The 14,000-nt window shown below is 44.4% G+C and overlaps 1 protein-coding gene across 2 annotated transcripts in view; it reads right to left on the bottom strand.

Annotated features, from left to right (window-relative positions):
• Nucleotides 1–14,000, bottom strand: part of LRRC1 (leucine rich repeat containing 1) — a 146,876-nt gene that overhangs the window by 120,749 nt on the left and 12,127 nt on the right. For both annotated transcript variants that reach the window (XM_089777084.1, XM_075923612.2), the window contains exon 2: nucleotides 8,464–8,581. In XM_089777084.1, the coding sequence (XP_089633210.1) occupies nucleotides 8,464–8,581 (118 nt within the window). The remainder of the gene's footprint in view (nucleotides 1–8,463; nucleotides 8,582–14,000) is intronic.

Below are 14,000 nucleotides of genomic sequence, written 5' to 3'. Positions count from 1 at the left end.
CGAGGACAGTTCTCTGAAAACTTCCACACAGTGTGCAGCGGCCAAAAAGGCAAATAGGATGCTAGGAATTATTAAGAAAGAGATTATTAAGAAAATAAGACACAGAATATCTTACTGCCCCTGTATAAAACTATGAATATTGTGTACAGATGTGGTCTCCTCACCTCAAAAAAGATATTTTGGCCTTGGAAAGGGTTCAGAAAAGGGCAACTAAAATGATTAGGGGTTTGGAACAGGTCCCATATGAGGAGAGGTTAAAGCGACTGGGACTTTTTAGTTTAGAAAAGAGGAGACTGAGGGGGGATATGACAGAAGTATATAAAATCATGAGTGGTGTGGAGAGGGCGGATAAAGAAAAGTTATTTATTAGTTCCCTAAACAGAAGAACTAGAGGACACCAAATGAAATTAATGGGTAGCACGTTTAAAACTAATAAAAGACAGTTCTTGTTCACACAGCGTGTAGTCAACCTGTGGAACTCCTTGCCAGAGGAGGCTGTGAAGGCTAGGACTATAACAGAGTTTAAGGAGACGCTAGATAATTTCATGGAGGTTAGGTCCATAAAAGGCTATTAGCCAGGGGATAAAATGGTGTCCTTGGCCTCTGTCAGAGGCTGGAGAGGGATGGCAGGAGACAAATCGCTTGATCATTGTCTTCGGTCCACCTTCTCTGGAGCACCTGGTGCTGGCCACTGTTGGCAGACAGGATACTGGGGTAGATGGACCTTTGGTCTGACCCAGTACGGCCGTTCTTATGTCCTCTTCTTTGAGGAGTGTCCCTGTCTAGCTGGAAGGGGCTTTTGAGTTTCATTGGGTAACCAATTAATCCACACATTGTTTTCTAAACATGTGTGCTAATGTCCAGGTGGCCACTTTACGTATGTCCACAATTGGTATATTGCTGAGAAAAGACTACTGAGGTTGATAAGGACCTGGAGGAGTAGGTTCAGATCCCTGTTGAGAGTTGTATATCCTTCAGTTAATACGGTGATAGGAGAACCCCTGTGGTGTTAGCTAGGTTAATGGAAAAAAAATTCCATCAACTGAGGCCTGTATACACAGGAACTTTGACGTAGTTGATTGGACTTCACAGCAGTGTGGATTTTTCATATACCTGAATGATCTAGATGGCTCAATCTAATTCTCTAGTACAAACCAGGATAAGAGTGCTTTTTGGAGCTATAGCTGTCTCTCAATGGAACTGGTGTAAACTATACCAGCAAAAGCACTTTGATGCATATACAAGACCCATCTACCTAGGATCTTTTGCCAGTATAGCTGCACCAGACTAGATACCAGCACGACTTTTCAAGTGTCCTCCAAGCAGATGGCCTGTATCAGTTACACGAGCTGTCCACATCAGTAAGAGCAAATATTTTTCAGTCAAAAGAATTTGAAGGGCTTCTCTACAGGGAAATTAAGCCAAATGAATTAAAGGTGTGAATTTAAAGTGCTTTATTTAAAGCATGTTTGGGCTGATCTACAACAGGAATCTGCATAGGCATAGTTATGTCTGTCCTGAGAGAGATAAATAAGTATGAATGTCAACATGCAGTGGACTACACGATTAACTGATAAGCCTGGGTTTGTCACTTAATCTTGTCACCTACGCACCCTCCCCCCCTTGCTGCTTCTGTATCAGAGGCAACAAGCAGTGGGGAGTGGGAGCCAGTGCCCATGAGGAGCTGGCTTCAAGGAGGCTCCCGGTGTGTACCAGATCTGCCTGGCGTTCCACCCCCATGCCACTGCCTCTGATAGAAAGACAGCACTACAGAAGGTGAGGGTGGCAGGCTGGAGCCGATATGCACAGGGAGCCAGCTTTCAAAAAGGTTCCCCATGCCTACAAGATCTGTGGATCCTCCTGTCCTCCACTTGCTGCCTGCTACAGAAGAGTGTGGCCAGAAGTACACTGGCTGCCAGCCTCACCCCCGGGGACTATCAAATAGATGTAACCACTAAGATTTCATGTGATTATACAACTATTCAATTACAAGATATCTAATATCCCTACTCTTGAGACTCCTATGTGGATGCTCTCATTCAGAAGTACAGAGGACTGAGTTCACATTAGCTTAATTCCGCATATAGTCATGCCCTGTTTCCAGTCCCATATGAAGGGATAACACACGTGTGCAATAATTAAGTCTGCATAAACATCTTTTCTGATGTTCTGAATGTGTCCTTTGTTAGAGTTTATTATTATTCCTCCTTTGCAGTTGCTTCTCCATGGGGAACATAAGACATCCCACAGATATAAAAATCCTGGTACAATATATACTGAGTTAGGAGCTCAAGAACAGCAGCAAGTACAGAAGAGCTAGAATTTCCCCCTTCTGGTGAGTAATAAAGAACAAGGATCAGAGGCAGCAGGGAATGGATATTCATCATCCCTAACAAAGTTTCCACTGAGTAGCATTCCTCCCTTTGTGCCAACACAAGAAACAGACTCACTCTGCCGACAGCATGACAAAGTGTTGCCTGCCTGTTGCAATTCACTTATATCTTGGGAGTTTAAAACAGGAGTGGGGAACCTAAGGCCCGGGGGCCGGATGGGGCCCCCAGCTTGCCTGGATCAGTCACCCAGGCTCAGGGCTCCCTGCCAGCATTAGGAAGCCCGTGATGGTGCTTAGTCCCCTCTGTGGAGCTGGAACATACAAAATCTACTAGCATGGGCCTTCCTTGACACTTCTATGCAAGGGGAATGTGGGAAGTGTCTGTTAGCTTCTCAGTTGGGGGGCACATCAGTGACAATTTGTTTGGATTTTTTTGCTTGTCACTTGCGTGCAGCCCCCAACTGATTTTTCTGTGGGTCAATAGCACTCGACCCCCCCCCCCCCCCAAAAAAAAGTTCCCTACCCCTGGTTTAAAACATAGTGTTGGTGCTGGGGACAATAATGACTTGATTTGCAATGCAGTTCTGTAGTCTATACATATGACAGTGACCTAGGTAAAGCTACTCTCAGCTTATCACTTAAAGGATGGGGGGATGGGGGAGAGAAAGAGAAAAAACATTAGTTCTATGATAGGAGACGGATGGAAGTATTCTGTACATTCAGTAACTTCTCCACTTCATCCTGTGATAGAATGTTCAGCAGCTCCTCCATTTTCTCTGTGGGGAACAGTCAGGTTCAGCAACCAGTAGTGGTAACTATCATTTAATGAACTGATATTAGTATTCCATCCCTGAAGGAACTAGGATGGTGTGACGGGGTGCACCAGCCCCACACTGGGAAATCCGGGCTTAAACAGGCCCACCTGGCTGAAGAAGCCCTGTCCCCTCAGAGCTGCTGGGCACGCTCAGACTGCAGCCCAGGTAGCCTGGGGAGGCGCTCAGTGTGGGCTGGCTGCTGAGGATGAAGGAGGCATTGCCCGAGATCCGCAGGCTGACTGCCAGAGGGACCTGCCCTGGAAACAGCAAGACACCAACTCTGCAGCAGAGGATATGGAGGAAGGACCCTGGAAGGAGGCCAGCGGAGACTGGTAGGGCCTGTTTGGCTCTCAGCGTGTTGCACTGGGATTCTTTGCTGAGCGAGCAGTGATAATAGGTTCCTGGGCTGGGACCTGGTGGAGTAGGGAAGGCCCAGGTCTCCCTGACACTTCCTCAAACCCCAAGCCAGGGGGACCAGTACCCATTTATTACCGACGCCAGCTGCTAGGCCACATGACCCTCATGAGAAGAGTTTTGACTAGAGACTCCAGCTGCTAGGACACACAGCACCAGTGGGAGGGGCATGGATGTATAACCACAGTTGCACTGTAGGATATACGTGGTTGGTCATGGTCCCCAAGAAGCCCAGGCACCCAGCAGCTGCACCTAGGAGAGGGACAAGTGTATCACCCCCACGACAGATGGTCAGAAATTAAAGCAATTAGCACACTCAACAAACAGCTAGGAGAAGAAAAGAACAATAGTCTCTCCTGCCCAGAGTTAAGAAGTCACTACCACGCTTCCTACTCATGGAGCAGATCATGTTTTGACATGCAGAGCTGTTTTACTAGGTCTGAAAGAAACACAAATAATTGTAGTAATTTTTGCTGAGTATATAAATAGCAAAGACTGATTAACAAATAGTCACTGGGTAGGAGGTGCCTAAGGCATGTTGAGATTCTCTCCCAAGTAAAGCTGTTCTTCAGAACAGAAGTAAGAACCTTGCAAAATAATTGAATATTTAGAATACTGAGAGAATCTTTACATTTCTTTTTTAAAAAGTTGACAAAATCAGCTATGTAGTAAACAGTTACATGCAACTAGATTAAGCTGAAGAAAGCAAATCCAGTCTTTTCTGGTAATGAACTTTGAGGGCAAAAAATAACACAATAAAATGGGTGATAAAGATTGGACCTTGGATGCATAAGAGAAATTGCTTCCTGCAACCTACTTGAGTTCAAGTCATCACTTCAGAAATTATTACACAAGGAAGTATTTTATAACTAGCCCTGCTCTCCGCCTCCTCCTCAAACATTCATTCACGCTATCCATTCTTATGGACTCTCATGTCAACTGCCAAGGGAAGTGAAGCTGCCTAAGATTCAATGGCTCTGGCTACATCAGTTCTGCATGCAGTTATTCATTTGCAAGGAGAAAACAAAGCTGATCCAAAGCACTGTTGTCTTCATAAGCAGACCTACACAGCCAAATGCTGTACATAAAGCCAATGGCATAGAACTCCCAGATAATTCCTGATCAACCACTCATTCCTACAAAGTTTAGAGAATATGCATGAAATTATATAGGACAGTGAAAGTCTCAGTAATTTTTTTGGGGGTGGGGAGAGGGCTGCATTTCATTGCTGAATATTCACAGGAGGGGTTAGGTTGGACCACCACCACCTGACATCTTCAAACCAGGATTCAAAATTTAGTCAGGTTTGCAGGGGGAGGAGGAACTGGCTGCTTACAAATGGCAACAAATACAACTACTCTTACAGCTCAGCATCGCTTCTCTAGCCTCTGTGTTTCTCTTCTTATATTTACATTTTTGTCATGTCCTCCCCAACCTAATACATGGCAGTTTTTAATGGGGGGAGGGATAGTTCAGTGGTTTGAGTATTGGCCTGCTAAACCCAAGGTTGTGAGTTCAGTCCTTAAGGGGTGCCGTTTACAGATCTGGGGCAAATCTCTCAAGGATGGTACTTGGTCCTGCTGTGAGGGCAGGGGACTGGACTCAATGACCTCTCACAGTCCCTTCCAGTTCTATGAGATGTTATATCTCCATATTATATATACACATTGAAGCAAAGCTGCAGATAGACATGACTGCCTCTCCACCTAATTGGTTCTTTTTCCTTCACTAAACTGGAAGCATTACCAATAAGCATGACAACTCTGCCCAGGGGCCTGATATGCTGCTTCTGTAGTGTTCCAGATATTGCTGGTCCAGGCAAGAAGAGACCATGCTGCATTTCTGAACACTGATTTGCTGTTCCTCAACCATATGGATAAGAAGCTGCTAAAAGGGAGCCCTGCAAGCCCCAAAACATCTCCCACAGTTACTAAAAGTTCACCAGGCTACAAAGCTGACAAGCGACACTAATTTCACTCAGCCACTGCTTAGAAAAGCAGGAGCAGCACTAGTTGAAGCAAGTATTACAAGTCAACAACAAACTATCACTCTCTACAGTATGCTTTTTACTTGCCATGAGGAACAACAGAAGATTAGGACTAGGGGGAAGAGAGAAACAAGAGGATGAAGAATGGAATGGACATGTATCCAGTGTACTGCCTTTGTATATCAGTGGGCCTTCTCTCATATATATCTGAACCACTGTGGTGCAGGACTCTCTGGACTACAGATGTTGCCTAACCAAAGAGCCCCAGCAGCTGGGAGTGGAGGTCAGCTGGGAGCCAAGAACGCAGCTGATCTGGTAGCAGAGCCAGGACTGTAGGCAGGCAGCAGGGAGGGTGGAGGCCAGGAGTGGAGCCAGGTCGCTAGGGCCAACAGCGGGGCCAGAGGGCCGGGAAAGGAGCCTGAGAGCAGGAGCTTGTGGCCAGGAGAGGTACTGACCATTAGTGGTCCAGCAAACTCCCTCGTTCAGGATCAGATGGGTCCCAAGGGTGCTGGACCAAGGAGGTCCAACTGTATTTCATTTTGGTCTCTGCCTTCTAAGTGTATGTGTATACACAGTGCTCAAAAAGCTTACCAGAGACACGCAAAGCAAAACAGGATGGAATACACACACACACACACACACACACACACACACAACAATATTTAGCCTTTCAGAAAGGAGTGGATAGAGAAGAGCAGTATTCTAGTGTTGTGGTTCTACTGCTGGCTCCCCTTAGCACTGAACCATAGCACATCCAATCTAGTATTCCAGAAAACTAGCATTCACTAGAAGCACAGTCAGGGTATTTATAGGCTTCAGAGCCATGTGAAAATCTCAGTAGTCTATATTATTGATAATCATAGTACAGCAGAACCTCAGAGTTACAGACGCCAGAGTTATGAACTAACTGGACAACTACACACCTCATTTAAACCCAGAACTACACAACCAGAAATCAAGCAGCAGCAGAGGAAAAAAATATTGCGTTAAATATAAACTACTAGAAGATTTACCCCGCATTGCTCCAGACCTTCACTAAAATAAATTTGGTTTTTCTTCATGTAAATCATTTTTCTTGGGTGGGGCTGGGGATGAGGGGCTCAGCATGGAGCTGCCCCGGGGAGACAGAACAACCCCAGCCTTCTCTCATTGCAACAGCGTGGGGACAGGTTAGAAGCACTTCCCATGGCCACTGCAGCAGGCACAGTTGTGGGAGGGGTGCATGTCCCCCAGCTGGGGGACAGAGAGTGGCACGCATGCACGCACATGAGCTTTCTTACATATATAAGTAGATAGCTGTCCCTTTCTCCACTTCAGCCCCCTGCAGGCCCAGTGGGGTTATAGCTGTCCCAGTCCCCATCTGTGGCCCCTTGCTTTCCTTCTGTGGTCATTCTACAGCAGTGGTCCCCAACCTTTTGGGGCTGCCAGGAGCCCGGGGGTGGGGCCACGCACGCGGCGGAGAGGCTGCACATGCACCCGGGGGAGGGGCCGCACACGCACCGTGTGCCCAGTGCCGGCACCACACTCCCAGGGCTGGCGCTGCTCCTGTGCTGCACGCCCAGGGGCCAGCATCATCCATGTACCGCATGCCCGGGGGCGGGGCTGCCATGTGCTGCGTGCCTGGGGCTGGCGCCAGCCCTGTCCCATACACCTGGGGCCAGCGCCACGCCTGTGCCGCACACCCAGGGGCCAGCACCGCCTATATGCCATGCGCGGGGCCTGCACAGCCCTTGTGCCGTGCATCCGGGGGCAGGGCCACACATACGCTGCGCGCCCAGGGACTGGCACCGCCCATGCACCACATGCCCAGGGGCGGGGCCGGCCCCGATCACTCAGCAAGCGCACAGAAATGTCCCGGCGGGTGCCGTGGCACCCGCGGGCACTGCGTTGCGGACCACTGTTCTACAGTATAACTGTCCCTTCTACCAGATCCCTCACTTTCCATGTTATGAGAAAATCAATTCCAGGTCCAGTAAACTTCCAATAATCTGGCACCTTTAGGACCCAGAGGGTGCCGGATTATCAGTTATGCCGGAGTACCGGAAGGGGGGGCTATGAGCGGTCTGGGGGGGGGGGGGAGGAGAAGAGAGGGGAGTAGGCGGGGCACTGCGCAGCATGGGTGAGGGCGGCGCTGCGGGACCAACCCGTCAGCACCCCAGCTGCTGTGCCCCCAGCTTCCCCAAGTCAGCCGCTGCTGAAACTGACCAGCAGCTGACTTGGGGAACCAGGGGCAGAGCAGCTCAAGTGCTGCCAGGCTGGTCCCATGGCACCACTCAGGTGCGGGGCAGCGCTGCGGGACCAACCCAGCAGCACCCCAGCTGCTCTGCCCCCGGCTTCCCCAAGTCCGCCACTGGTCAGTTTCAGCAGCAGTGGACTTGGAGAAGTCGAGGGCAGAGCAGCTCCAATAGTCTGGCTGGCCGAGCACTTCCGGGTTCCAGCTGGTGCTGAACTATCGGGAGTGCGGACCACTGATGCCAGACAATTGGAGTTTTACTGTACATTCCTTACATTGCTTTAAGTTATGATAAAAGGAAGCTACATACAAAATTTGGTAGTTTTAGCTCTTACCATTTCGGAGGAGTTCTTGAACAAACAGATTCACATACAGACACACATTTCTAAAATATACAGTAAGACTAAAGAATAAAAGGGAAGGTTTAAAAATTGACCAGGTAAGAAAATTGGTTCTGTGCTTGTTTCACTTAAATTGGTTAAAAGCAGCATTTCTCTTCTGCATAGTAACATTTCAAAGCTGTATTAAATCAATGTTCAGCGGTTCACCTACCAAGATGTTCTGTTCAGAGTTATGAACATTTCAGAGTCATGAACAACCTTTATTCCCAAGATGTTTAACTCTGAGGTTCTGCTGTACACAAATAATGGATAACCAAACACATCTGAATACTGTAGCTTACCATTTCGGGATAAATCAAGTTCTACCAGCTGCATAAAGTTTGCTATTTCTGGAGGGAGCCGCTGAATTTCATTATCACTGAGTCCAAGTTTCCGTAATTTTACAAGCTGGAAAAAGGGCTGAAAAAGAAAATCCTATATTATTATTCACATAATGCATTTGCAACTTGTTTAAATTTTATATGTCAAGTTTCTTGGTGAGACAGTATCACTGGCTGATATAAAATATTAAATCTCAGAGACTGCCTGACAAATGTACTTACTCAAGCTTTGGTAAAAAGCAAGTATAGAATGAACTTTAAAAGAAGTCAGTTTTTTTCAGAGCCACACAAAACACTCTTTCAATCTACGTATTTATACTGACCTTGCTAAGAAAGGTGAGTAGACACTGCAGGACTATTTTTGAAAAATAAAGTAAATTCTTTAATGTAGCTTTCAGAACATTTGTAAAATTCTAGCCATTATGAATCCCAGAAGATTCATAATGGCTCGATGGTTACCTTATTGTTACTTATTGTTTGATGATTACACTTCTAGATAAATGCTATTTTGATATTATTTATTCAGCAATTCTCTCAGAGCTCTCTCAGAGTCAGCAGTATTCTGATCTCAAAGTATAATACTAATTATGAAAGCTATTCATATACACAGATATCCACTTGGTTCTGCCCATCCCAATTATGATACAGCCCAAAAGGGAACTCCCTACTCCAAATGCCTGTAAGTTTCATTCCTATAGTTTTATTACAACATGGTCACAATGTTTTCCTACAAGTCAATAAAATACCAGCTCTAGGACTATGTTGTGATAGCTGTGGACTTGGGTATCACAATTATTTTCTTTAAAAACAGCTTCTCAGAAGAAGGCATTACAAAAGACAGATCAGAGCTGCCAACTCAAAATTTTATTGCAAGTCTCATGATATTTAAGGGTTGTTTTTTTGGGGGGGGAGTGGGGGGGATTTTGTTTCAGTCCCAGCTCCTGAACTCCAGAGATTACACAAAAATCTCATCTTTCATTTAGAAAATGTTCTACCCCTAATGGCTGTAGTGAAAACATGGACCAAGCATTCTCTAAAGGATAAATAAAATGGCAATAAAAAGAAGCCCCGACACAGGGTTTTATAAACCCTGACAACTGACAATACTAGACATTTGTAATAAAATTGACCTTCTATTATTCACTACGAAACCAAGAAATATCCCAAACCCATCGAAATACAACTGTGCAGCAATAAAAGATTAAAACAAAAAGGTATATATTGATCTCTTGACTCCAGGGACTCAAGTTACATGTTACGAGTAGATTTTACTGCAAATGAGAAGGGATATAGTGTACACAATTGTGAATGAAAAGGGAAAATGGTTCACAAAAAACTATTAAGACACAGTGCACATTAGGAAAGCTTGAGAACTCCTCATCCACACAATGTTTTTTATTACATATACAGGGTGTTGTGCATTTACAGTATATAGTGCCAATACCATATAAAATATTTAAGGACCAAATATGCCCAGTTAAACTTGAACAAGTTACAAGATATTTAGCCAGGTTACTATTCCCAAAGTAAACTATATTTTTACAAAAGTAAAAGTCATACATTTAAAATTCTCGAAGAACTACATTTCCATTTTGCACACCAGTTGAAGAGGCAACATTAGTACTTAGACAAATGATACAAATATTTTTTTAAATCGAGTTGTACTTTAAATTGCTGTAACCTTTTTATACAAGCCTAAATCATTTTTCAATTCCACTTTTAGTGGATCCTACTCCAATTTCAGATAATGCCTATTTGTAGTTAAGCAACAGCCAGATTATCAATGCTCACTGAAGCCTTGTGCAGGTCTACGATCTATGCATACTTCTATTAATTATTTGTTTATGACCAAAAAAGCAGTATTTACTATTTAGAATATCTTTACATCAATACATGTGTGTGCGCGCACATACACACACATGATGTAACCGCCACCAGGTGGATTTGAACCTGGGACCTCTAAAGCTTAGTATAGCAGCCTCTACTACAGTGGTCCCCAACGCCGTGTCCGTGGGAGCCATGGCGCCGCCGGGCCATTTCAGTGCACCCACCGAGTGATCGGGGCCAGCCCCACCCCCACGCACATGGTGCATGGGCGGTGCCGGCCCCAGGCACACAGGCTGCTGGCTCCTGGACGTGTAGCACAGGAGCAGCGCTGGCCCCAGGAGTGCAGCGTATGGGTGGCGCCGGCACTGGGCACGCGGCGTATGGGCGGCCCCACCCCCAAGTGCCTGGCGCGTGAGTGGCCCCGACCACGGGGTGCCCGGCAGCCCCAAAAGGTTGGGGACCACTGCTCTATCTTTTGAGTTAAAAGCCAGCTGGCTGTGAGGTTTCTTGGTCTTATCTATTGCTGTGGTCTACGTGCCACTGCCTGAGATAGTGAACCATACTAGGTGTGGGGATTACAATTGCACACATCAAAAAAGCAACTGTTTAAATATTTGCTACAAGAAATCTGATAGACCTGGCTTATTACTAAATGACAGAATAGTCAGACTCCATTCAAAATGCTCTGGTAGGAACCTAAGTGCACCATAATTTCTTGATATTTGACCAGAGGCCAAAGCAGAGTATTCAGCCAGCATTCACAATATGCTGCAACAGCATGATTTTGACTGTAGATCCAACTTCTTTGCATGTGTTTTGCCAACTCTTTAGTGACTTGGGTTAGCCCCAAGAAAAGAATTCTCAGTTTAAGTAAAAAATGATCATTGCTCATTTTGCTCAGAGTTGTGTAATAAGGATTTATATTGGCAGGACAATGTCAAAACCCACTGTTAATGCTATATTCATTATGATGTAAAGGAAGGGAAGAGCCACTTGTGACACTGACTGCAGTCCACATGTTAAGACACCGGCAAGCATTTTTTAGCTTTGTAATATTCATGACAAAAAAAAAAACTGATCACGTACTGAACATTTCATTCCTTAGTGAAATTTTTCATGGCAAAACATTATAATCGGTCCTCCCAAATCTGGAAACAAGCAACCCAAATATAAAGTAAGTCAGTCCCTTACAACTTCAATTTAAAACTCCAATTTCTCTACTGGGCAACTGGCCAAACATACATGTTGCCAGGTTTCTTTGACTGCCCCCTTCTTGAAGACAAGGCATTAACACTCTAAAATCCTACTTGAATATTTCAAACCTTTGCCTGAACAACAATAAGGATCAGATGAAAGGGAATCAAAAGATAATGGAAGTCTAAAAACTCTTGAATGTGGGCTGCTTTAAGTGTTCTTTTCAGTGCTGTAATGAATCCATGTCAAAGTTTAAAATCTCACTTTGAAACAGCAATTTAAACAAAATGTTTAACATCACAAGCAATTTCTTCCTTCAAAAAGGCCACCACTAGCAGCAGACAGCTCAGAAAACTCAGTTGGGCTTGATTTTCAAGCAGTGCCAACAGTTACGTCCAGAGTAAGTTGCCATGAGGAGACTACGAATGAATTTCATGTTCAATGTTTTATCCATTGAAAATTGAGGCCTTAATTTGAAGGAGAAAGGACAGGCAAGCACCTGAAGTTTATTTTAAAATAGCACATTAAGCATTTTCTACGTAACACAGCTCTGAGATCAACTTTTCTTCGGATAATAACAAAGGCTGAAATTTCACAGGCAAGAAACAAACACATTGCTAGGGATATTTGAAAGTCATTAGAACTTTTATTTTACTTACTGTTTTATATAGTGCCTATGAATAAAGCATCAACACCCAGAATAACCAGACAGAGGTTAAAACTTCACCTGTCCGAAAGCAGCTACAGCAAGGGTGGCAACCTTTTTTGGGCCGGGGGCTGGTGACCCACAGAAAAAACCAGTCTAGGGCTACATATAAGTGAGAAGCCACTGACTGTGGGGAGTGTCTCTTCTCATTCCTCTTGCACACCAGAGCCTACGGGGGGTCCAGGCTAGTAGATTTTGTGTGTTCTGCCCCAATGCTGAGCCTCAGTGACCAGATCCAGCACACTGGGAGCCATATCTGGCCCCCAGGCCTGAGGTTCCCCACCCCTGGGCTACAGCTTTAAAAAATGAAAAATAAGCATACAGGAATTACAGATTTAGGGGGGAAAGATTGAGAATTAAAAGGCTCATGTATAGTAAATTAAAAAAATAATATTTCAAAATTTTCTCTCAGATAGGGACCTTTAATTACACTAATAAATCCACAATTAGTTCCGGCCATTCATTTACAAGCCTAATTTTAAGCAACAATTTTTAAAAGCAAAAAATGAAAGTCACCAAAACAAGAAAAGCCTTCAGGCTTTGGGAGAGTAATCTTCTTTCAAACTGTTTAATTCTTCTCTCCTACTTGCCCAGAAAAGTAGCACTTGAGAACTATCACAACCATCATTGTCACAACCACAAATATTTCTCTGGGCAAACAAGCAGAAGCCAAGGAAGCTTTGGTAAACCCTTCTGAAGAGACAGCATTTGTTCCAAGTTACCTCAAAATCTTTAAGATTACAGATACATTTAAATGCATGTTTGTCACAAGGTATAAACCTTTTGTATAACCCATATGAGCATCTTTGTATTGGGACACTAAAGCACATCTAGCATAGTTACAACTGAAGAAAATGTAAGCTAAGAACATTGCATTAGTTTGCTAGGGAGCTGAATATGGAAAAGGATATAAATCCTTTCCCAAACATAATGAAGTTCAGCACAGTTTTAACATATAATTGAAGCAATACAGTGTGGAAAAGCAAGCGTCACTCTGAATAAGGATGATGGAAACCAAACTGGAAAATGTTAAAATAATCAGAAAAGGGAACTGTTATGGTAGGCTTACTTCAGGGCTACGTCTAGACTGGCATGATTTTAATGGAAAAGTTGTTCCGTTAAAAGCATTTGCGGAAAAGACTGTCTAGATTTACATGGACGCTTTTCCGCAAAAGCACTTTTTGTGGAAAAGCGTCCGTGCCAATCTAGACGCGGTTTTGCGCAAGAAAGCCCTGATCGCCATTTTTGCCATCGGGGCTTTTTTGCGCAAAACAGTTTTTAGCTGTCTACACTGGCCCTCTTGCGCAAAAACATTTCTGGAAAAGGGCTTTTGCCCGAATGGGAACGTCAAAGCATTTGCGCAAGAAGCACTGATTTCGGACAGTAGAACGTCAGTGCTTTTGCGCAAAATCAAGCGGCCAATGTAGACAGCTGGCAATTTTTTGCGAAAAACTTACCAGTCTATATGCAGCCCCCATGTTTATGACTGGACATTGGAATCCTGTACTGTAAACCTCACAAGTGATGTCACTCTAGTAGTCAGCTCAAATGTATAGTTTAATTAAATAAATCTGTACCTTCAGACATATTTTGCACAAAAGAAAACAATTCTCAGCATGGAATCTTTCAGAACCCTACACATACAGTTACAAGTTACACTGCATGCAGAAAATTCAGACTAACTTTGTAAGCCTACATACATTTTGAGCTGCAGAGTGCATCTAAATACAGATTAAATAAATGGTATTTTTTAAGATGACTGGTCTCCATT

The sequence above is a fragment of the Pelodiscus sinensis genome, chromosome 3 (assembly GCF_052426305.1).
Source record: "Pelodiscus sinensis isolate ZL-2025 chromosome 3, ASM5242630v1, whole genome shotgun sequence".
In the NCBI taxonomy this organism is placed as follows: Eukaryota; Metazoa; Chordata; order Testudines; family Trionychidae; genus Pelodiscus; species Pelodiscus sinensis.
Note: the sequence above shows the minus strand (reverse complement) of the source record. Positions and strands in the feature narration are given on the sequence as shown.